This window comes from Somniosus microcephalus, chromosome 1 (assembly GCF_052327205.1).
Source record: "Somniosus microcephalus isolate GS21.2 chromosome 1, FLI_Smic_1.0, whole genome shotgun sequence".
NCBI lineage: Eukaryota > Metazoa > Chordata > Chondrichthyes > Squaliformes > Somniosidae > Somniosus > Somniosus microcephalus.
In genome coordinates, this window is record NC_140987.1 from 257195964 (window position 1) to 257220347 (window position 24384).

The 24384-nt window shown below is 46.2% G+C and overlaps 1 protein-coding gene across 1 annotated transcript in view; it reads right to left on the reverse strand.

Moving 5' to 3' along the window:
- Positions 1 to 24384, reverse strand: part of LOC147124741 (alpha/beta hydrolase domain-containing protein 17B) — a 132065-nt gene that overhangs the window by 6244 nt on the left and 101437 nt on the right. The window contains exon 2 of the mRNA XM_085992492.1: positions 11045 to 11224. Coding sequence (XP_085848618.1) covers positions 11045 to 11224 — 180 coding nt within the window. The remainder of the gene's footprint in view (positions 1 to 11044; positions 11225 to 24384) is intronic.

Consider the following 24384-nt stretch of genomic DNA (forward strand, 5'->3'; position numbering starts at 1 on the left):
TCCTTTAAGACGCTCTTTAAAATCTACCTCTTTCATCTGCCCTAATATCTCCTTATGTGGCTCGGTATCAAATTTTGTTTGATAATCGCTCCAGTGAAGCGCCTTGGGGTGTTTTACTACGTTAAAGGTGCTATATAAATACAAATGTTGTTGTTGTTGTTGAGTGCAGTCTGACTTTAAAATGATTTCTCCCCTTTTCTCCCCCATCAAAACAAAACTGCTCACCCAAGTCAGGCACCCTCTACCCATACCCCGGACAACTAAACCAGGAGGCGTTTATAAGCTTTTTTTTACTTCCAAAATAGAGGTCATCAATACAGGGACGTTCCCACCTCTCTTCGCTCCCCCCAAGCCCCAGCCTCCTCCAACTCAAGACTTCTCTCCGATATACTCTGCAGCCTCTTCTCCATTTCTCCCAGGCATTAAACTGCTTTCCTCCATGAAGCCCAACTTTTATTCCCTTGACTCCTCCCCTCCCCACCCTCTGACTCAATGCCACTACCAAACTTCCACTTCTTGGGTTGTTGTGTTCAAATCCTGTTATCTTGTCTCTAGCCTCTGACCACCCCTTTCAAAATGGAGAAGCCTCATTAAAAATAACCAGCCTATCTCTTACCGCCCCCTTTTCTGCAAGGTTGTTCAACGCATTGTTGCTGCCAACTACGTGCTCACCTTTCTCACTTCTCCTGTTCTATGCCTTGTAATCCAATGTCAGAGCTTCCCACCACATAAAACACCTTATTCAAAGTCACCAATGGCATCCTGTGCAACTGCAACTGTGTCATGCTGTCCCTCCATTGCTTCTCTGCCACCTCGGGCCATGCTAACCATGCCACTCTCCTGCACAGTATTATTCGCTAATAGTTCCATTCCTATCTGTCCCAACATAGGCATCAATGCATCATCTCAGTTTTTCTTCAGGGGGATGGGATACAGAGGGGAGCTGAAATAGGGGGGGATGTGCTGCCAATTATAGAGAAAAAAACAAGTCAGCTTGGTAGACAGGGCAAATATATAAGGGCAAGGCTGGATGGCATCTATTTTAATGCAAGGAGTCTTGCGAATAAGGTGGATGAACTGAAGGTGTTGATAAACACATGGGAGTATGATATTGTTGCTATCACGGAGACATGGTTGAGGGAAGGGCAAGACTGGCAGCTCAATATTCCGGGGTACAGAATCTTCAGGCGAGACAGAGGGGGAGGTATAAGAGGAGGGGGTGTCGCAATATTAATTAAGGAGTCAATTACTGCAGTAAGGAGGGATGATATATTAGCAGGGTCCTCTAATGAGGCCATATGGGTGGAGCTTAAAAACAAAAAGGGGGCAAGCACTTTGCTGGGAGTGTACTATAGGCCTCCAAACAGTCAGGGGGAGATAGAGGAACAGATATGTAGGCAAATCTCAGAGAAATGTGCAAATAATAGGGTAATAAATAATGGGGGATTTCAACTTCCCCAATATTAACTGGGATAGTCAGAGTGTGAAAGGCTCAGAGGGTGTAGAATTCTTAAAGTGCATCCAGGAGAGCTTTTTGAGCCAGCATGTAGAAAGTCCTACAAGAGAGGGGGCGGTACTGGACCTAATTCTAGGGAATGTGGCCGGCCAAGTGGAAAAAGTGCTAGTAGGTGAGCACTTTGGTGATAGTGACCATAATATGGTAAGATTTAAGGTGGCCATGGAAAAGGACAGGGATGGGCTGGAAATAAAGGTTCTAAATTGGGGGAAGGCCGATTTTAATAGGATAAGGCAGGATCTGGCCAAAATGGACTGGGATCAGCTACTTGTAGGAAAATCCGCATCGGAGCAATGGGAGGCTTTCAGAAGGGAGATTGAGATCATACAATGGCAACATGTTCCCGTAAAGGTCAAGGGTGGTTCCAAAAACCACAGGGAACCTTGGATGACAGGGGATATACGAGAATGGATTAGGAAAAAAAGGAGGGCTTTTGGTAGATACAAAAGGCTAAAGACGGAGGAAGCCCTAGAGGAGTACAAAAAGTGCAGGGGGATACTTAAAAAAGAAATTAGGAGATCAAGGAGGGGCCATGAAATAACACTGGCAAGCAAAATAAAGGAAAATCCGAAGATGTTTTATAAGTATATTAAGGGTAAGAGGATAACTAGGGAAAAAATAGGGCCCATTAGGGACAAAAGTGGCAATGTGTGTGTGGAGCCGGAAGATGTAGGAGGGGTTCTAAATGAATTTTTTGCATCTGTTTTCACTATGGAGGAGGACGATGTAGACATAGAAATAGGGCGGGGGGACTGTGATATGCTCGAACATATTAACATCGAGCGGGAGGAGGTATTGGCGGTTTTAGCTGGCCTAAAAATGGATAAATCCCCAGGCCCGGATGAAATGTATCCCAGGCTGCTGTGTGAGGCAAAGGAGGAGATTGCGGGGGCTCTAACACATATATTCAGGACCTCTCTGGCCACAGGGGATGTGCCAGAGGACTGGAGAACCGCTAATGTAGTACCATTATTCAAGAAGGGTAGTAGGGAAAAACCGGGGAACTACAGGCCAGTGAGCCTAACATCAGTGGTAGGAAAATTATTGGAAAAAATCCTGAGGGACAAAATTTGTCTCCACTTGGAGAGGCAAGGATTAATCAGGGATAGTCAACATGGCTTTGTCAAGGGAAGATCATGTCTGACTAATTTGATTGAATTTTTTGAGGGGGTGACTAGGTGTGTGGATGAGGGTAACGCAGTGGATGTGGGATACATGGATTTCAGTAAGGCCTTCGATAAAGTCCCGCACAGGAGACTGGTCAAGAAGGTAAGAGCCCATGGAATCCAGGGTGCCTTGGCACATTGGATACAAAACTGGCTTAGTGGCAGAAGGCAGAGGGTGATGGTCGAAGGTTGTTTTTGTGACTGGAAGCCTGTGGCCAGTGGGGTACCACAGGGATCGGTGCTGGGTCCCTTGCTGTTTGTGGTCTACATTAATGACTTGGATATGAATGTAAAGGGTATGATCAGTAAGTTCGCGGATGATACAAAAATTGGTAGGGTGGTAAATAGCGAGGAGGGTAGCCTCAGTCTGCAGGACGATATAGATGGGTTGGTCAGATGGGCGGAACAGTGGCAAATGGAATTTAACCCGGAAAAGTGCGAGGTGATGCACTTTGGGGGGACTAACAAGGCAAAGGAATACACAATGAATGGAAAGACCCTAGGCAAGACGGAGGGTCAGAGGGATCTGGGTGTGCAAGTACACAGATCCCTGAAGGCGGCGGAACAGGTGGATAAGGTGGTAAAAAAGGCATATGGGATACTTGCCTTCATTAGCCGAGGCATTGAATATAAGAGCAAGGAGGTTATGATGGAGCTGTATAAAACACTGGTTAGGCCACAGCTGGAATATTGTGTGCAGTTCTGGTCGCCACACTACAGGAAGGATGTGATCGCGTTAGAGAGGGTGCAGAGGAGGTTCACCAGGATGTTACCAGGGCTGGAGCGCTTCAGCTATGAAGAGAGACTGGGCAGGTTGTGTTTGTTTTCCTTGGAGCTGAGGAGGCTGAGGGGGGACATGATTGAGGTGTACAAAATTATGAGGGGCATAGATAGGATGGATGCTGAGGAGCTTTTTCCCTTAGTAGAGGGGTCAATAACTAGGGGGCATAGATTCAAGGTAAAGGGCGGGAGGTTTAGAGGGGATTTGAGAAAGAACTTTTTCACCCAGAGGGTGGTTGGAGTCTGGAACTCACTGCCTGAAAGGGTTGTGGAGGCAGAAACCCTCACAACATTTAAGAAGCATTTGGATGTGCACTTGAAATGCCATAGCATACAAGGCTACGGGCCAAATGCTGGAATATGGGATTAGATTAGACAGGGCTTGATGGCCGGCGCGGACACGATGGGCCGAAGGGCCTCTATCCGTGCTGTATTACTCTATGACTCTATGACTCTATGACTCTATGACCTGCTTGACAACTACTGGTCTGCTCAAGTGCCTCATCCTTAGACATAGCCTAGTCATCATTTACTTGCTATCACTCTGTGGTGAGGGAGGGGAGGGGAGGGGATCATATTTGTGTATGCGACCCACTCATTGGCCACGAAACGTTTATCCAGCCTCGAGCTTCAAAAAATCCATCTTAATCCATGCCTTCATCACCTCGATGATTAATTTCCCAAAAGTTCTCCTTGCCATCTTCCCCATCTCCACCATACTACCTCCGTGACCAAAACATCTATTCAACCTTGACTTCGGACTTCCTCGTTTTTTTCCTTTCCCCACCTGTGTCCACCCGTCTGCCTGTAAAGTGCTTGGAGATGTTATTTCTGTGTGAAGATTTCTATATAAATGCAAGTTTAACATGATAGACGAATCAGAGCTACCTAGAATATTGGAAACAAGACAAAGCTTCAAACGTATTTGAAACTGGGCTACGAAGAGTTAATTGAAGTGGCAGTGTAACTCATTATCAAGCTAATTACAGCAATGGCACAAATACTTCATACTCAAATAAGTTTAGCATAAACTAACATCTGGGCATCAGCAGATTCGTGCTGTACTGCACGTGAGACAAATGACACTTACACCTCATTCTTACATAGTTCCCTACATACCATCGCTTCTGCAATCATGTACTAAACATAGGAACATAAAACAAACATAAGAACATAAAACAAGAGTAGGCCATTCAGCCCTTTGAACATTAAGTTCATCATAATTAGAAAGCATTTTATAGTTTCGTCCAAAGTTCTATGTCCACGCCCGTAATTTATATCAGCATTTCAGGGTTGGATGCCTTATCCCTCCTCTCAAGAGCTACATGAAGATTGTTTATCACCGGAGCAAAGCTTCATAACCTGCAATTAATAGCTGGAGTCAACATTGTGTACCAGAAATTAAAACACGTGCAAGGACAGTAACTACTTAACAGAATGTCCCAATGTTGGCCCCTTCACCTTGGGACACTCATGGTGGTAAGCAGATTAAATGTATATTTGTGGCTGGGTGAAAGGGGCCACAGAGAGCGCTCAATTTTGGACAGAAACATGAAGCATCAATGTGCACATTCACACTATGCATGATTCACAGCATACATTCTTGTACAGTGGTACTGCGTCTGAGAAAACTGGAGCTTCCACTGTCCACTCAAAATGGTGTAGCATCTCGCTACGCTGGAGTTGGAGAAGATTTCCTAAGTGTAGCACCGCATCACTTGAACTGGCCAAGTGCAACAAAGATTAGCAAACAACAAGAAGTATTTATATAGTACCTTTAACATAGTAAAACATCCCAAGGCGCTTCACAGAAGCGTTATCAAACAAAATTTGACACCGAGCCACATAAGGAGATATTAGGGTACATGACCAAAAGCTTGGTCAAAGAGGTAGATTTTAAGGAGCATCTTAAAGGAGGAGAAAGGTGGAGAGGTTTAGGGAGGGAATTCCAGAGCTTAGGGTCTAGGCAGCTGAAGGCACGGCCGCCAATGGTGGCGCAATAAAAATTGGGGATACGCAAGAGACCAAAATTGGAGATGCGCAGATATCTCGGAGTGTAATATATGTACCTTTAAGGGGGGAACTACTTTCTACAACTCATGTATACTGTAGTACCGGCAGTGACCACACCTGTATATAACGCTGAGTAGTAATCTGTTGTTTCAGTTGCAGTTTGAACCACGTTGAGTAAACACCTGTTGTACCGTTCTCTGCAGTCCTTTTCTTATTATTACACGGACGTAACAGTGGCGACGAGCAAGTTCGAACCTACCTGCAACTCTGCATCACCTCCCAGGGATTCGCTCCTGGAGAACAGCGGAAGAAGGTCGAGTCCAGAAGCACGGGCGTCGACCACGGGCAACTGCCCAGTCATCCAGCGGAGATTTGAGCATCGCAGGGGAGGCTGTCGAGAGCCAGGCTTGGCTTTCCAGTCACGGTGGTCCAGCGAAACAGGCTGGCAATAGGTACTGCGCAGACCCTTCCCGGACAGCAACAGGCTAGAGCCCGACCGAGCGGCACAGAAAAAGGCCGAGCAGCGTCGACGGGGGAGAGAGGGCAGAGCGCACAGGGCGCAACCGGTGTTCAGGACCGAGCGGCGTCAACGGGGGAGAGAGGCGAGAGAGAGTAGAGCGCAGCCGGTGGTCAAGGGCCAAGCAGCGCCAACGGGGGAGAGAGGCGCGCAGGAAAACGCGAGGCGCTGCCATTGCCACGAGGACCGCAGAGAGCGGCGTTCGCAGCAGCGCAGGAGCAGCGCACGAAACCCACAGGGCGTCGCCATTTGCCACAAGGACCGCCGAGAGCGGCGTTGGCAGCAGCGCGGGAGACGCCATTTTAAGCCGCAGCGGGGAAGAAAGGAAAGCGCGGGAGACGCCATTTTAAGCCAGTCTAACCACGCCCAAAAATGCCGAAGAGTGGCAGTATCACAGCGTTCGACAATGAAGTCGAAGATTGGACGACATATGTCGAATGCATAGAAGTATACTGCAAGGCGAATGAAGTGCCAGATGACAAGAAAGCGCTGGTATTGTTGAATTCAATGGGTGCAAAAGCGAATGGCTTACTACGAAACCTAGTAACCCCAGAGAAGCCAGTAGAAAAGGATTTTGAAAACATAGTGTCAATCCTACAGGACCACTTAAACCCCACACTGCTGATCGCAGAAAGATTTAAGTTTCACAAAAGGAACCAGCATAAAGATGAAAGTAATGCTGAGTATTTAACGGAATTGCGCAAGCTATCGAAACACTGCCAGTTTGGAATGGGACTAGCAGATACTTTAAGGGACAAGTTTGTGTGTGGGCTTCAAAGTGAAGGAACCCAGAAACGGCTTCTATCAGAAAAGGATCTTACGCTGGACAAGGCTTTCAGCATTGCAGTATCATACGAAGCAGCAGCACGGGGCGCTGCAGAGATACAACGGAGACCGCAAGAATATGGCACAAATGAAATGTCATACGGAACAGTGAAGTGCTATCGCTGCGGCAGAACAACACACGACCATAATGATTGCTGGTTCAAGGACAAAGTGTGCAGACAGTGTGGAAAAGTAGGACACATAGCAAGAGTCTGCAGGTCGGGAAAGAAAACCAGCAGCAAGAAATCTCCACAGGAGAAGTACAAGAAGGTACATAAGGTGACGGAGAGTAGTTCAGACGAACAGAAGTGATACAGACTCCGGAAGCAAGGAGCTGGGTTGTCTGAAACTACATAATGTGATCAAAACGGAGGATCACCAAACTATCTGGGTCACGCTCAAGATAGCAGGAGTCCAAGTGAAAATGGAATTGGACACAGAATCAGCCCTAACAGTCATAAACCGAAGGGACTACAAGCGGCTATTCTCACATATACTCTTGAGAGATACAAAGATTGTCTTGAAGACGTACATGGGGCAAAAAGTCTACCCCAAAGGAAAAATAAGGGTGAACGTTATATATAACGGCAAGGAAACACCAAAAATGGACCTATATGTATTGCCAGATGGAGGACCACCACCACTAGGACGTGAATGGATCCGGAAGATACAGCTAGATTGGCATTCCATACAAGCACTGACTGTAGATGCTAAAAAGGATGACGACGTCACACCTGGACGACTGTCAAAAATGCTAACTGACGCACAAGAAGTGTTCCAGCAGGGACTCGGAACACTAAAAGGCATAACAGTGACGATCAAAATAGAGGAAAATGCAAGCCCAAAGTTTTTTTTTTTTTTTTTTTTTTTTTTTTTTAAGGCCAGCTGGTACCTTATGCGATCCGCCCAGCCGTCGAAGCAGAGCTGGAAGGTTTGGAACATTCAGGAGTACTGTCCAAAGTGGACTGGAGCGAGTGGGCTACACCCATCGTTCCTGTAATGAAGAGGTCGTTGAGTAATACGCCTGGGGAACCAAAGAAGGTTCGCATCTGTGGGGACTTTAAGGTGACAGTGAACCCAGTCCTTCACACTGTACAATATCCGCTTCCGCGGATTGAAGATATTTTCGCCTCGCTATCTGGAGGGAAACGCTTCACTAAGATTGATCTGGCCCAGGCGTACCTGCAAATGGAGGTAGAAGAAGCCTCGAAACAGTACCTCACGATCAACACTCAAAGGTCTCTACAATACAACCGGCTGGTGTTCGGGGTAGCATCAGCTCCGGCTATTTGGCAAAGGGCAATGGAACAAGTCCTGCAAGGGTTTCCAGGGACCCAGTGTTATTTGGACGTTATCCTGGTCACGGGCGAAAATGACAGTGATCACCTCGCCAACCTGGAGCAGGTGCTCACTAGATTGAAGGAATATGGGCTCCGAGCTAATCGCCACAAGCAGATCTCCTATTGTGGCCACGTTATTGATAAAGAGGGGTTACATAAGTCCCCTGAAAAGGTTGAGGCAGTAGTCAAGGCTCCAGCACCGGAAAATGTGTCACAACTGAGGTCGTTCCTCGGGCTGGTGAACTACTAAGTTCTTGCCGAATTTGTCTACCATACTACACCCACTGAACACCCTACTGCAAACTGGGGTGCCATGGAAGTGGAGTGACGAATGTAAACGAGCTTTCCAGAAGAGCAAAGCATTGATCACATCAAAAGAGGTGTTGGCTCATTTCAACCCAGCACTACCAATTCGGTTGGCGTGTGATGCATCACCCTATGGCTTTGGAGCGGTGCTGTCGCACAAATTCCCGGACGGCTCGGAGAGGCCAGTAGCCTTTGCGTCTCGGTCACTAACCTCAGCCGAACGTAACTACGCCCAGATTGACAGGGAGGCCCTCAGCCGAGTGTGGGGAGTGAAAAAGTTCAATCACTATCTGCACGGGCAGAAGTTCACCTTGCTAACTGACCACCAACCACTTGTCTCCATCTTTAATCCAAAGAAGGGCGTTCCGGTGACGACTGCGCAACGGCTACAAAGATGGTCCCTTTTTCTAGGGGCGCACCAATATGAAATCGAGTATAAGGGCACGAAACAGCATGGAAACGCTGATGGGCTATCACGCCTGCCACTGCCTACTGCGGAGGAAGCACCAGCAGTGGACCCTGTCGAAATATTTCATTCAACTATAATTGAATGCTTGCCAGTAACTAACGCTGGTATAGAGAAGGAGACCCGAAATGACCCGACACTGTCTCGGGTATATGATTTGACGGTGAAGGGATGGCCAGCACATGGCGACTCACTGTTGCCAGCATTCTCATCCAGAAGAGAACAGCTGTCAGTATGCCAGGGGACCTTGATGTGTGGATCCCAAGTGGTAATTCCACCCAAGTTAAGGGAGAGAGTGCTCAATGAGCTTCACGAAGGTCATCTGGGAGGGGTGAAAATGAAAAGCCTTGCTAGGGCTTATGTGTGGTGGCCGGGGATCGATCAGCAAATCGAGGACCTGACAAAGAGCTGCTCAGGATGCCAGAAGGTCCAAAATGCACCACCACATGCCCCTCTACACCTATGGGAGTGGCCCTCATCTCCATGGCAACGGGTGCATATTGATTTTGCTGGTCCATTCATGGACTAAATGTTTTTAATAGCCGTGGATGCGCACTCAAAATGGCCTGAGGTGATCAAAATGTCCTCCACCACCACGGAGAAAACTATTGCAGTCCTACGGACCATTTTTGCCAGGAACGGCTTGCCAGAGCAGATTTGCTCTGATAACGGACCACAGTTTGTGTCCGAAGAGTTTCTAAGATTTATGAAAAGGAATGGGGTAAGGCATTACACATCCGCCCCGTCATCCAGCCACAAATGGATTGGCTGAGAGGTTCGTACAAACCTTTAAAAAAGCAGTAAAGGCCATGTGCGATGACGACATTCCACTGCAGCATAAGGTGGACAATTTCCTGTTGGCCTACAGAAATGCGACACATGCAGTCACCAACCAGGCCCCGGCCATGATGTTCTTTAACCGAAGGTTGAGATCTCGTCTGGATTTGCTCAGACCAAATGTACGAAGAGATGTTGAGAGTAAGCAATTCCAGCACATCAATGAGAAGCCGACAAGGAGCTTCAATGTAGGGCAACCAGTCTTGGCCTGCGAATACCGAACAGAGAAATGACAACCAGGAACGATATGCACACAGCAGGGGCCACTAATGTACACAGTGGACGTTGGGGAGAGCATCGTGAGACGCCATGCTGACCAGATCCTAGAGTCACAGGAACGAGTCAACCCCATGCCTCGCCCATACGTACCTGGTGATGAACCCGACGTACAGGTAGCATCTACCCCAGAAACAGTAGCATCGGAAGCTGATGAACCAACCGACGACAGGGGGCCAGAATCGCCTCCGCACCAAGAGCAAGACACTCGGGAAAGGCGCTATCCAGAAAGGATCAGGAAGCCTCCCCAAAGACTGAATTTATAAATAGGCTATTTTCAGCTAATGTTGCATGTTAAAAGTGTTAATTGTAATTAGTTTGATATTTAATTGTTAAATGAGTGTTATGGTACTGTTAATCTAAAAGGGGAAGAATTGTAATGTATGTACCTTTAAGGGGGGAACTACTTTCTACAGCTCATGTATACTGTAGTACCGGCAGTGACCACACCTGTATATAACGCTGAGTAGTAATCTGTTGTTTCAGTTGCAGTTTGAACCACATTGAGTAAACACCTGTTGTACCGTTCTCTGCAGTCCTCTTATTATTACACGGACGTAACACGGAGGGTTGTAGGAGATTAGAGAGATAGGGAGGGGCAAGGCCATGGAGGGATTTGAAAACAAGGATGAGAATTTTAAAATCGAGGCGCTGCTTAACCAGGAGCCAATGTAGGTTAGCGAGCACAGGGGTGATGGGTGAACAGGACTTGGTGCGAGTTAGGACAAGGGCAGCAGTTTTGGATAATCTCAAGTTTACGTAGGGTAGAGCGTGGGAGGCCGGCCAGGAGTGCATTGGAATAGTCAAGTCTAGAGGTAATAAAGGAATGGATGAGGGTTTCAGCAGCAGACAAACTGAGGCAGGGGCAGAGTCGGGCGATGTTATGGAGGTGGAAACCTTTAAGAGGATCCTATACTACAAAATCAAAACTTACCCTCACTAACATTCATCACTTACCTAATCAACAATGATTCTGTTAATATCGGGAGAAAAACCACTTACTTGGGGAACGCATCGAAGCAGTAGGTCTTCTTGGTGTCTGGGAAGGCTACCCGCATACCAGACATCAAGGGAGAATGAAGGATAACTGCAGCACATTCGTATCGAGCAGCCAGGTCTACCGTAGGTACTGTGCCTATACTCTGACCATACAGGATCACGTTCTCTGGACGAATCCCATACCTGTTGAATGGAAAAGGAAACAGCCTTAAGCAGTGCTTTTATTTTTAAAAGGAGTGGATGGTGCAGTTTGAAATAGATTACACATTTAAATAATTTTCTCATCAACATCAACTTGCATTTATATAGCACCTCTAACATAGTGAAATGTCCCAAGGCGTTTCACAGGAGCGATTATCAAACAACATTTGACACCGAGCCACATAAGGAGATACTAGGGCAGATGAGCAAAAGCTTGATCAAAGAGGTAGGTTTTAAGGAGCATCTTAAAGGAGGAAAGAGAGGTAGAGAGGTGGAGAGGTTTCCAGAAGAAATTCCAGAGCTTAGGGCCTAGGAAGCTGAAGGCACAGCCACCAACGGTGGAACGATTAAAATCGGGGAAGCTCAAGAGGACAGAATTAGAGGAGTGCAGACATCTCAGAGGGTTGTGGGGCTGGGGGAGATTACATGGATAGGGAGGGGCAAGGCCGTGGAGGGAAAACAAGGATGAGTATTTTTCCCCAGTTCCTACAAAATACAACCAGCACAAACTATAACCAACCATTTAACATGCATTTCTGTAGCTACATTGAGAATTAGGTGACTATAAATGTTTTGAAAGGAACTGTAGCCATAAAAGAATACTCACAGTACTAATTTTATATATCTTCTATATCACATTGTGCCATGACCTATTTCAAGAGTCCATATAACTAACACACAGTACAACGGGGAAGGAAGTTGATGTTGTTGTTGGGAAGGGGGATAAGAGACTTGAAAAGAAATTGTGGCGGCTGTGGAGAAAAGAAAGGAATCCTGTTTTTAAGGTCAGAAGCAGGAGATTGCCAATGCTTCGATTGAAACTTTGTCCCACTTTTTGCATCCTCCTATTAGGTACAGCAGGAGTTAGATGCAAGTTAAAGCTCTCTTTACATTACAATAGATAGATCTTCCCCACAGCCACAGCCAAACTCTGTTCACATTGGATCCATGAAGAAGAAGCAGAGAGTCATTCATCAGTGTGGCCTGGATTCAAATTCAGTTCTCAGGAATTAGGCCACATAGTGAGTTGGAAGATTAATTTCACCACTGTGAGAAGATCTAAAATTACCATAATCATCGAAGGCACTTTTGTTAAAGTTCCCCTTTCTTTAAGCAAAGCTTTACAGTAAACCTCCCAAAAAAGATGAATGTGCAGAGATGGCCTAATTTTAAAGTATAATTGAAAAGAGAATGTACTCTGCAGGGTATCAGATATATGCAGAAACTAATCACCGTGCAGAAGAGTTTCTTAAACCCAAGTACTTAGAAATCCATACAAGTAATTCCAGATATGGAGTAGTCTCTCCCATAGAGAGGTGCCCCATTTATTGAAGCCCAGAAAATTTATTGGCAACAGCTAGTGTCGGGACCCCCAAGTGGCTGTATGAGTAATTCTCAAACTTAACCAGCTAAAACCTTGCAGCTTACCAGCACAGAGCACTACTTGTCCTGCTAGATTACCCCACCCATTAGGGTTATGTGGAGCAGTGTAGAAAGAATTTCAGAAAACAGCAACAGGTTCCATTAGTGAGTCAAGCTGGCTTATCAACAGCACCCTGGAGTACTGCAGGTGCTGCCTGGCTCAGGTATCAGATTATTCAGCCTGCCAAGTACAACCAACTGAACCACAAAGATTCCACTTAACCTCCCCTCCTCCCCAAGGCCGACAGCCACTCGTTATCAATAAAGGAAGTTATAAATTAGTATATTTCCTTTGTTCTCAGTTCATAGAAACTTACAGCACAAGAGGCGGCCATTCGGCCCGTCGTGCCTGTGCCGGCTCTTTGAAAGAGCAGTCGTGTTTAGTCCCACATCCCCGCTTTTTGTCCGTAACCCTGGAAGTTCCTCATCCTCGAGTACCGGACAACTCCCTTTTAAAATTATTCATGGAATCAGCTTCCACCACCTTTTCAGGGAAAGCGTTTCAGATCCCGACAACTCTCAGTGAAAACATTTCTCATCTGGTCCCTGTAATTTTTGGACTATTTCTAATTTCACTGCTGTTTATATCTCTCTGTTGTCTGATCTCATTGCTGCTCCCTTCTGCCAGTTTCTGGTCCTCCTCCCCCTGCCAAATTAGTTTAAACCCTCCCCAACAGTACTGGTTTACCTCTCAGTGAGAACATTGGTCCCGGCTCTGTTCAGGTGCAACCCGTCCATCTTGTACAGGTGCCCCTTCCCCCAGAACCAGTCCCAATGCCCCAGCAATCTGAAACCTTTCCTCCTACACCACTTCTCCAGCCACACAGTTACCTACACTATCATCCTGTTTATATAGTCACTAGCACGTGGCACTGGAAGTAATCCTGAGATTACTACCTTTGAGGTCCTGTTTTTTAATCTTTTTCCTAGCTCCTGAAACTCTGCCTGAAGGACCGCAACACTTTTATACCCAAGTCATTGGTTCTAACATGAAGCACAACTGCTGGCTGTTCCCCTTCCCCTCGCAGAATGTTTTGCAACACAGTACTCTAAATAGTTCAAAAAGCACGTATTTGCGGTGATGTATGTCACATGGAGCAATTTACCCCAAGACTAAGCCCTGCAATATAATGTGACCGATTAGAATCATGTATCTTCTGTAGGAGACATTTAAAAATGTTTGCGATACACTATCCTGTCTGTAACTACTATTGAAATCAATGCAGCACCAGTGAACGCATTTTACAGCTACACAAAATCACCACGCCGTTAAATAAACTCCACTTGCCTGGATGAGTGCAGCTCCAATAACACTCAAGAAGCTCGACACCATCCAGGACAAAGCAGCCCACTTGATCGGCACCCCATCCACCATCTTAAACATTCACTCCCTCCACCACCGGCGTACCATGGCTGCAGTGTTTACCATCTACAAGATGCACTGCAGCAACTCGTTATGCTTCTTCGGCAGCACCTCCCAAACCCACGACCTCTACCACCTAGAAGGACAAGGGCAGCAGGCGCATGGGAACAACACCACCTCCAAGTTCCTCTCCAAGTCACACACCATCCTGATTTGGAAATATATCGTCATTCCTTCATCGTCGCTGGGCCAAAATCCTGGAACCCCGTCCCTAACAGCACTGTGGGAGTACCTTCACTTCACGGACTGCAGCAGTTCAAGGCGGCGGCTCACCACCACCTTCTCAAGGGCAATAAATGCTGGCCTTGCCAGCGACACCCACATCCCGAGAATTAATGAAAAAAAATCAAAAACTTGTAGTTGCTACATCCAGACGTACTTTTAGCGTCGCTCGCCTTCATTCCACCGGAACTTTTTCTTTAAAAAGCGCGAATCCAATTTCACTCACTCTCTCCTGCCTCCATTGTTATGCACTCAGGTCTATTAGTCAGCAGTCAAGTCAACCCCTATAATGGGTGCTACCAATGAGCCACAGAGGACACCTATCAAGAGCTGCATACATCAAAAGCAGCAAGCCGGCCTAAAATGATGCAGCCTTCTTTATCTGGTCTCCAGTGTCCTGATCCTCAGTGTGCAAGTAGTTCACAAGCTTGAAAACTTACATGAGCAATAAGCTATGTTTCACTGGGGAACAAGTTCTCACAAGGAGGTCTGATGTTTCAGATTTTTAAAAAAAATTTCATTCTCGGAATTTTAGCTCCGCTGGGAAGTCCAGCATTTACTGCCCATCCCTAGTTGCGCTCAAGAAGGTGGGTGATGGTGTTCTCATGCACCTGCTGCCCCAGTCCTTCTAGGTGGTGGAGGTCAGGGGTTTGGGAGGTGCTGTCGAAGAAGCCTTGGTGAGTTGCAGCAGTGCATCCTACAGGAAGTACACACTGCAGCCATGGTGCGCTGGTGGTGGAGGGAGTGGATGTCGGAGGTGGAGGACGGGCTGCCGATCAAGCGGGCTGCTTTGTCTTGGATGGTGTCGAGCTTCTTGAGTATTGTAGCAGCTGCACCCATCCAGGCAAGTGGAGAGTATTCCATCACACTCCTGACTTGTGCCTTGTAGGTGGTGGAGAGACTTTGGGGAGTCAGGAGGCGAGACACTCACCACAGAATACCCAGCTTCTGATCTGCTCGCTGCAGAATACCCAGCTTCTGACCTGCTCTAGTAGCCACTGCATTTATGGCGTTGGTTCAGTTGAGCTTCTGGTCAATGGCAGAATGTTGATGGTGGAGGATTCAGTGATGGTAATACCATTGAATGTCATGGGGAGGTGGTTGGACTCTCTCTTGTTGGAGATGGTCATTGCCTGGCACTTATGATTCTTGAAGATCGTGCAACACAACAGCATGGGATGAAATCGCTTGTCCGAGACATAGAACTCAAATAACTACTCTACAAACTCCAACCGAGACTTGGGCTCCAGTTGAGATTTTACCAGACTACAAAACGAACTCAGAATCATAGGAATCTTGAGATGAGAATAAGCAGATTCTATGCAATACGAGAAGGCAAATGTCTCCTATTCACTGTTGCAAATTGATCTCTTTCAGTTTCCATCGACATATTCTGACCAATGTTCCCTTTAAGATGGAGGTCCTGCACAGCCAGCTCACCAACTTTTAAATGGTAAAAACTGCGCATGAGCAGAATTTTGAATGGGCTGTGCAGCCCGTTAAAGGGGCCACGTGGCCCCCCAAAAAATTAGAGGGAACACCGATTCTGACCCATGGCTTGGTTCAGGGATTAACTGAAGAACAGACACGGACAGCTAACAAATTGGTGCTTTTATACTGCAGCCTGGGTTTGGGAAAGCAATGCACTGCTGCCCTACTCTAGGTGTCTCAGCTACTCACTGAAGGGGGTCCAATGAAGCATACAATGCAAGTGAGCAGCAGGAAATCATTTAGAACAATTCTCTACCCGTGCACCTTGCTCCAATTTGGTAGGGTAAGACAAACTACTCTTATGAAGTCAAGAAACAAAAAGTGGGTTCCATAATTCTCAGGTTGACCACAACACAAAGCATGAAAACCAAAACTTTCACAGTATCAACAGTTTCCAGTAAAGCACAATCTCAAATATTTAAAGAGTTTAATATAACATAATGATTCACGAGACCATAAACCTGGATATTGAAAAAGTTAGCCTCAGTGTGGACTGGAGAAAGATACTGCCTTCTCTGCTTAATCAGTTAATGAATTATCTATTAATTTGATATTTTGAGTTAAAAATTGACTGAATTAACATTAGACGTATACGGGAGTGATCTACCTATCATTGCTCAATAAAGAATTCATACATGCACAGCAAAATTCCACTGCTTCCTAGCGGCCTTGCTGTCAAATTTATACAACAGCAAAATGGCCAATCAGAAGCAATTTAAAATGTAAAGAGTCATAATTGACCAGGTCAACACGGTCCAAATAGACTGGATGTTGCTGCCACTGGAGCAAAACTACAAGGTGACAGCAGTCAATCCCAAAAATATACTGCTTCATCTATTCTTCACGGCCATTTCTTTCATACAATAGATTATGCTTGAAAGTTGTACACAGTGGCCCTAAGATTAAACACCGGCTGAACACTTCAAGGTCGTCATGTACGTCGTAGCCCTGAAGTAGGAAATCTGAATTTTCCGCTGTTTTCTCAGAGTGTGCCAAGAATTGACGGATTATGGCTAAAACTTTATCTGTAGATAATGCATATCTTGCAGGGATGTGCTTTTCAAATCGGCCATGGAAATCAAAGAATGAAATCTTATTTCATTCCTATGTAAGGAATCTTGGAGCAGCACAGTAAACTAGTTTTGACCAAGGCATCTTGTGGAACTCCTCCCATTCTGAATTATGCACTTAATTGACATTTCGAGCAAGATATATTGATGAATGGAACTTGCAAAGAAAAACAGAAAGGTGAGCAACACCTCTCCTTCTTCCACCACCCACCCCCCTAAAGAATTGCCTATATTGTTGGAAAGTGCTAAAAAAAGTGTATTTAGATACAGATTCACTTTATGCAAGTGTCCCCGACCACTTATTTAGTAAGTGCACACTAGAGAAGTGTTATCAAAGTAATGAATACACTAAATGCCTTCATAGAATGATAGAGCACAGGAGGCCATTCTACCTACCGTGCCTGTGGCAGAGCTATCCAATTAGTCCCACTTCCCTGCTCTTTCCCCATAGCCCTGTAAATCTTTTCAAGTATTTATCCAATTTCCTTTTGAAAGTTACTATTGAATCTGCTTCCACCTTTCAGGCAGCGCATTCCAGATCATAACAACGCGCTGCGTAAAAAAAGTTTCCTCCTGTCACCTCTGGTTCTTTTGCCAATCACCTTAAATCTGTGTCCTCTGGTTATTGACCCTACTGCCAATCAAAACCCTTGATGATTTTGAACACCTCTATCAAATCTCCTCTTAACTTTCTCTGTTCCAAGGAGAACAACCCCAGCTTCTTTAGTCTTTCCACATCATTGAACTCCTTTATCCCTGGTAGCATTCTAGTAAATCTCTTCTACACCCTTCCTAAGGCTTCAACATCCTTCCTAAAGAATTTGTTTAAATATCAATGACACATGTGGTGCTGGAAGCATCCACCAACAGTTCTCAGTGTATCAGCTTTCATAAAAGGAACCCATGGGCTGGAATTCCTCCAAAGGCTCATTTAAACTCACAGCCAAAGTGAGTTTTAACTGAGTAACAGTTTCAGGCAGGAGAAGACTTCAGGTCCATCTAGCCACAATAAAAGAAGAAACTTGCATGTCTATAGCACCTTTCACAGCCTCAGGACATCCCACATGCTTTACAGCCAATGAAGTACTCAAGTGTAGTCACTGTTGTCATGTAGGATATTCCCAGTATTCCCTTGGTGCAAGCACAATTCATTTACCTGCATTTTGACATCAACCAAAATTCCTCCCTAATGTCTGGACTGTTAAAAGCAGTTCTGGGAGGGGTAACTGTAATTGAACTTACTACATGCAAAATTCTTGTGCTTTCAAGTTTCTATGTTTTGTGGGTTTGTACCCTAGGTTTGAACCTGGGGAAAACATCTGAAGAATAAGTCAGCAGATTTCTGCAAGGAACTAGAAGTGTAACGGGACTTTGGAGCACACAGTATACAATGTCGACCCTATTGAGCTTACTGGAGGAGAAGCAGCAGAGGGCAGCATTGAGTGCAGAGAACAAAGGAGAGAATGCACAAGACCCAGTGATTTTATATTAGCCCAGATGCAACTATCGATCTACCGAGAAGCAGGAAGGCACTAATGTGTGCTGCTTGCCTGAAGTCAGCTTCAGCTAGCTTTACAAATTATCCTGCAATTTATAGGAAATATGGCTTTATGGTGCTTTGTCAGCTGTGGCTCAGTGGGTAGCACCCTCGCCTCTGAGTCAGAAGGTTGTGGGTTCAAGTCCCACTCCAGAGACTTGAGCACAAAATCTAGGCTGACACTCCAGTGCTGCACTGTCGGAGGTGCAGTCTTTTGATGAGATGTTAAACCAAGGCCCCCTCTGCTCTCTCAGGTGGACGTAAAAGATCCCATGGCACGATTTCGAAGAAGAACAGGGGAATTCTCCCTGGTGTCCTGGCCAATATTTATGCTTCAATCAACATAACAAAAAGAGATGATCTGGTCATGATCACATTGCTGTTTGTGGGCAAATTGGCTGCCGTGTTTCCTACATTACAACACTTCAAAAAGTACTTCATTGGCTGTAAAGTGCTTTAGGACGTCCGGTGGTCGTGAAAGGCGCTGCATACATGCAAGTCTTTATTTTTTTTGTCTAATCTGGTGGAAGCATTCCCAACACTGGCTTAACAGGCCTCGAGAGAAACGGTGATTTTGGCCTCAGCCTAAATGCACCAGCCTCATTTTCTGAAGTTGGATGTGCATGTTCAGCGGCCAAAAGATCCCAAGTAGTCTTTAGAATGCAGTCAGTGGTAGTTGTCTTTAGAATGCAGTCAGTGGTAGTTGTCTTTAGAATGCAGTCAGTGGTAGTTGTCTTTAGAATGCAGTCAGTGGTAGTTGTCTTTAGAATGCAGTCAGTGGTAGTTGTCTTTAGAATGCAGTCAGTGGTAGTTGTGGTGTATGTAACCTGTTCCACCTTAACAGAACTACCTTAAGAGATGTACTACTTTCTCTTGGCTGCTGTATACTGTAATACCGGTGGTGACCACACCGGTATATAAGTGTTGTGTAGGGATTTGCTGGGCAGTTCAGCCCTGACCTCCGAATAGTAAAGACCTGTTAAAAGTTATTCTTGTGGTCTGTGTCCAGTGATTTATAATAAGCATAACTGGGACACACAGACTTAACAGTGGCGACGAGTCCGATCTTACCCTGCGGCAGTTTTACATCCAAGGCAGCTTCGTCCTCAGAACGGGCGTCGAGAAGAGGCATCCGCCCTCATCATCCTGCTGAGCACCATCGCACGGGAGGCATCGAGAACCCGGGTTAAAAAGAAAAATTCTGACCACGAAGCCCTCCATCAGCGACAGGCAGTGATCATCCCTTCTACCATGGTGGTGGGTAAGCCGATCAGCGACACGAGCAGAAAGTCGGCCGCATTGACTGTGGAGTGGGGGAGGGAAAACGGAGGAAAAAGGGCAGAGAACTCGACTACGGCCGGTGAAAAGGGCCGGGCTGCAATCGAGGCCGAGAGGCGCAGCGTCGGGGAATTGAGAGCCTCTGGGGAGGCGAGAACGGCAGCAGCACGGCAATCGCCATTGCAGCCAGCGGGGGAAGAAGGCAAACGCGGGAATCCGCCATTGTAGTTGGCGGGGGAAGAAGACGAGCGCGGGAAAGACCGCCAAGCGCGGGAAGCCGCCATTTTAGTAGGCGGGGGAAGAAGACAAGCGCGGGAAGCCGTCATTTTGAGAAAAAGAAAAATTTTAAAACTTGCAAGGATGCCTAAACATGGGAACATTAATACCTTTGATAGCGATATCGAAGATTGGACCACGTATGTAGAACGCATGGAAGTTTATTGTAAAGCAAATAAGGTACCAGATGATGAGAAAGCACTAACCTTATTAAGCTCAATGGGTGCGAAGACATACAGGCTATTGAAGCACCTTCTGTCACCAGATAAACCGGCGGATCAGACTTTCGCGAATATTGTTACTGTCCTGAAAAATCATTTAAACCCCACGCCGCTGATGATAGCGGAATGATTTAAATTTTACAGAAGAACGCAGCTGAAAGACGAAAGCAACGCTGAATTTTTAATTGAACTGCGTAAGCTATCAAAGTACTGTCAGTTTGGAACAGGACTAGCAGATGCGCTGAGAGATAAATTTGTGTGTGGATTGTTAAAAGAAGGAACACAAAAGCGACTGCTTGAGGAGAATGATCTTACGCTTGATAAAGCTGTCACTATTGCAGCATCGCACGAAGCCGCAGCGAGAGGCACTGCGGAAATGCAGCTACGGTCACCGGAACTCAGCACCAATCAAATGGTCTTGGGTACAGTAAAATGTTATCGTTGTGGAAAGACAACGCACGATCAGAACCAGTGCTGGTTCAAAAATCAGGAATGCAGAAAATGCGGCAGGCTTGGTCACATAGCTAAAGTATGCCGGTCAGGAAAGAAGACCAGCAACAAAAAGTCACCGCAGGAAAAGTACAGAAAGGTACACAAGGTGACAGAGAACAGTTCGAACGAACAGAAGTCAAATTCAGACTCCAGCAGTAATGAACTGGGTAGTCTAAGAGTACACAATGTTGGTAAGGAAGTGATATACCTATCAATTCATCCAATGAAAAGCGACGAGTTAAGAAAGTAACTATAGGTTTTTATTGGCTAAATAACAGAGCCCACCCTCGTGGGTGATCGGATACAACAAGGAGGAATGCCAGCCAGTCGACTACCTTTATACCTGGGCAGGTAGGTGGAGTCATGGGCGGAGTCAGCAGTGGTCAGCCCAGGTATAGCAGCGTGACAAGAGGCGACCTCGTATAGTGATACAACAGTGTGAACAGTGATAACCATAGAGTAACGATATAACAGTGATAACGATAGTGTAACGATAGTGAACGCTAAAAGTGGTTTACCACAGGAAGTAGACCTCCAAACAATCTGGGTCACACTTCAGATAGCAGGAGTCCAAGTGAAGATGGAATTGGACACTGGATCGGCATTGACGGTCATGAATAAGCAAGATTACAAAAGGTTATTCCCACATATTTCCCTATGGGATACGGAGATTGTATTGAAAACATACACGGGGCAAAGAGTATACCCCATCGGGAAGATAGAGGTAAAGGTGGTCCACAAGGGCAAAGAAAGCCGAGGAATGGACTTATATGTGCTACCTGAGGGAGGTCCACCACTACTGGGACGGGAGTGGATTAGGAAAATAAATATGGACTGGCATTCCTTAAAAGCACTAACGGTAGATTCCGGTAAAAAAGAGGATGTCAAACCTAAACGATTGTCCAGAATATTGGACGATGCTAAAGAGGTGTTCCAACAGGGACTGGGAACACTGAGAGGAATTACAGCAAACATCAAGGTTGAAGAACATGCAAACCCGAAATTTTTCAAAGCCAGACCGGTACCTTATGCGATACGACCTGCTGTGGAAGCTGAGCTGGAAGGGCTAGAACGTTCAGGAGTACTGTCTAAGGTAGACTGGAGTGAGTGGGCCACGCCCATTGTCCCCGTCATGAAGCGTTCATCGAGCAACAAGCCGGGGGAACCGGGGAAGGTTCGCATCTGTGGAGATTTCAAGATCACTGTTAATCCGGTGCTTCACACGGTGCAGTATCCGCTTCCGCGGATTGAGGATATCTTCGCTTCGTTGTCTGGCGGGAAACACTTCACCAAGATAGACCTGGCGCAGGCGTACTTACAGATGGCAGTTGAGGAAGAGTCACGCCAGTATCTCACGATCAACACGCATAGAGGCTTGTACCGGTATAATAGACTGGTTTTTGGAGTGGCATCGGCTCCAGCAATTTGGCAGAGGGCCATGGAGCAGGTATTACAGGGAATTCCAGGCACACAATGTTACCTGGACGATATTCTGATTACAGGAGATGATGACGAGGAACACCTTGCAAATTTGGAACTGGTGCTCACCAGATTGAAAGAATATGGACTTCGAGTTAATCGCCAGAAATGTGAGTTCTTTCAGAAGCGGATCTCGTACTGTGGTCATGTCATTGACCAGGAGGGGCTTCATAAGTCTCCTGACAAGATCGAAGCTGTTGTGAAGGCTCCTGCTCCGGATAATGTATCCCAGTTGAGGTCGTTCCTAGGGTTGATTAACTATTACCATAAGTTTCTGCCAAATTTATCCACGGTGCTGCACCCGCTGAACGCTTTTTTGCAGAAGGGAGTACCATGGAAGTGGAGCGAGGACTGTAAGAGGGCCTTTCGCAAAAGCAAGGCATTGATCACCTCAGAGGAAGTGTTGGCTCACTTCAACCCAACGCTGCCTATTCGTTTGGCTTGTGATGCTTCTCCATATGGTATTGGGGCAGTACTCTCACACAAGTTGCCAAATGGCCTGGAGAGGCCAGTTGCGTTCGCATCCAGATCATTGACCTCCGCTGAGCGCAACTATGCTCAGATAGATAGGGAGGCTCTCAGCCTTGTGTGGGGAGTAAAGAAGTTTAATCATTACCTGCAAGGCCAAAAGTTTACGCTTCTGACAGACCACCAGCCGTTGGTATCCATTTTTAACCCTAAGAAGGGTGTTTCGGTGATGACAGCACAGAGACTCCAGAGATGGTCCCTTTTCCTAGGGGCACATCAATATCAGATTGAATTCAAAGGTACAAAACAGCATGGTAATGCTGATGGGCTGTCGCGCCTGCCACTACTTACAGAGGAGGAGGCACCGACGGTTGACCCTGTTGAGTTATTTCACTCGACCATCATCGAATGTTTACCAGTCACCAATGCAAGTATTGAAAGAGAAACCAGGAACGACCCGACACTGTCCCGGGTCTACGAAGTGACAGTGAAGGGATGGCCAGCACATGGTGATCCACTGTTACCGGCATTCTCAGCAAGACAAGAACAGCTGTCCGTCTGTCAAGGAACATTGATGTATGGAACAAGGGTGATTATTCCTCCTAAGTTAAGAGAGAGAGTTCTAAAGGAACTGCATGAAGGTCATCTGGGGGGAGTCAAGATGAAAAGCCTTGCTAGGGCTTATGTGTGGTGGCCGGGTATCGACCAACAGAGAGAGGATCTGACGAAAAGCTGCTCAGGGTGCCAAAAAGTGCAAAATGCACCTCCGATTGCACCGCTGCATCCATGGGAATGGCCTTCAACCCCATGGCAACGTGTACATATTGACTTTGCTGGTCCATTCATGGACTCCATGTTTTTAATTGCGGTGGACGCACATTCTAAATGGCCAGAAGTGATTAAGATGACTACCACTACCTCGGAAAAGACGATCGCGGTGCTAAGAACGATATTTGCAAGAAATGGATTGCCAGAACAAGTATGTTCAGACAACGGACCGCAGTTCGTGTCAGAAGAATTCCAGAAATTCATGAAGAAGAATGGGGTGAAACATTATACCTCTGCCCCATATCATCCGGCTACAAACGGGTTGGCCGAGAGATTTGTACAAACGTTCAAAAAAGCAATAAAGGCCATGAGCGAAGATCAGATTCCACTACAACCAAGGTGGACAAATTCCTACTGGCATATCGAAACGCCACTCATGCAGTGACAAACCAAAGTCCTGCCATGATGTTCTATAACAGGAGGTTGCGGTCCAGGTTGGACTTGTTAAAACCAAATGTGCGGAGGGAAGTTGAAAACAAACAGTTCCAGCATATAAATAACAAGACCACTCGGAGTTTCGAAATAGGACAACCAGTGTTAGCCCGGGACTATAAAAACGAGAAATGGCAATCTGGAACAATTCGGGCCAGACAAGGACCCCTGATGTACACGGTAGATATTGGTGAAAATGTAATACGGCGTCATGCTGACCAACTGGTAGAATCGAGAACAAGGGTCGAACCTATGGTTACGGCAGAGACAACCGTGGAAGAAGTTAGTGAACCTGAAGCATCTACCTCAGAAGTGAATGTACCTGATGATGATGTCCAATCCATAAGAGACCAACTAGATGAGTCACCCCAGCAACGAGAATCAGAGACCCCTGAAAGGCGTTATCCAACTCGAATCAGGAGGCCTCCTCAGAGACTGAATCTTTGAACTGTTTTGCATGAAGTTGTATATATATATGTTATTATGTTATGTTAAATGGGGAT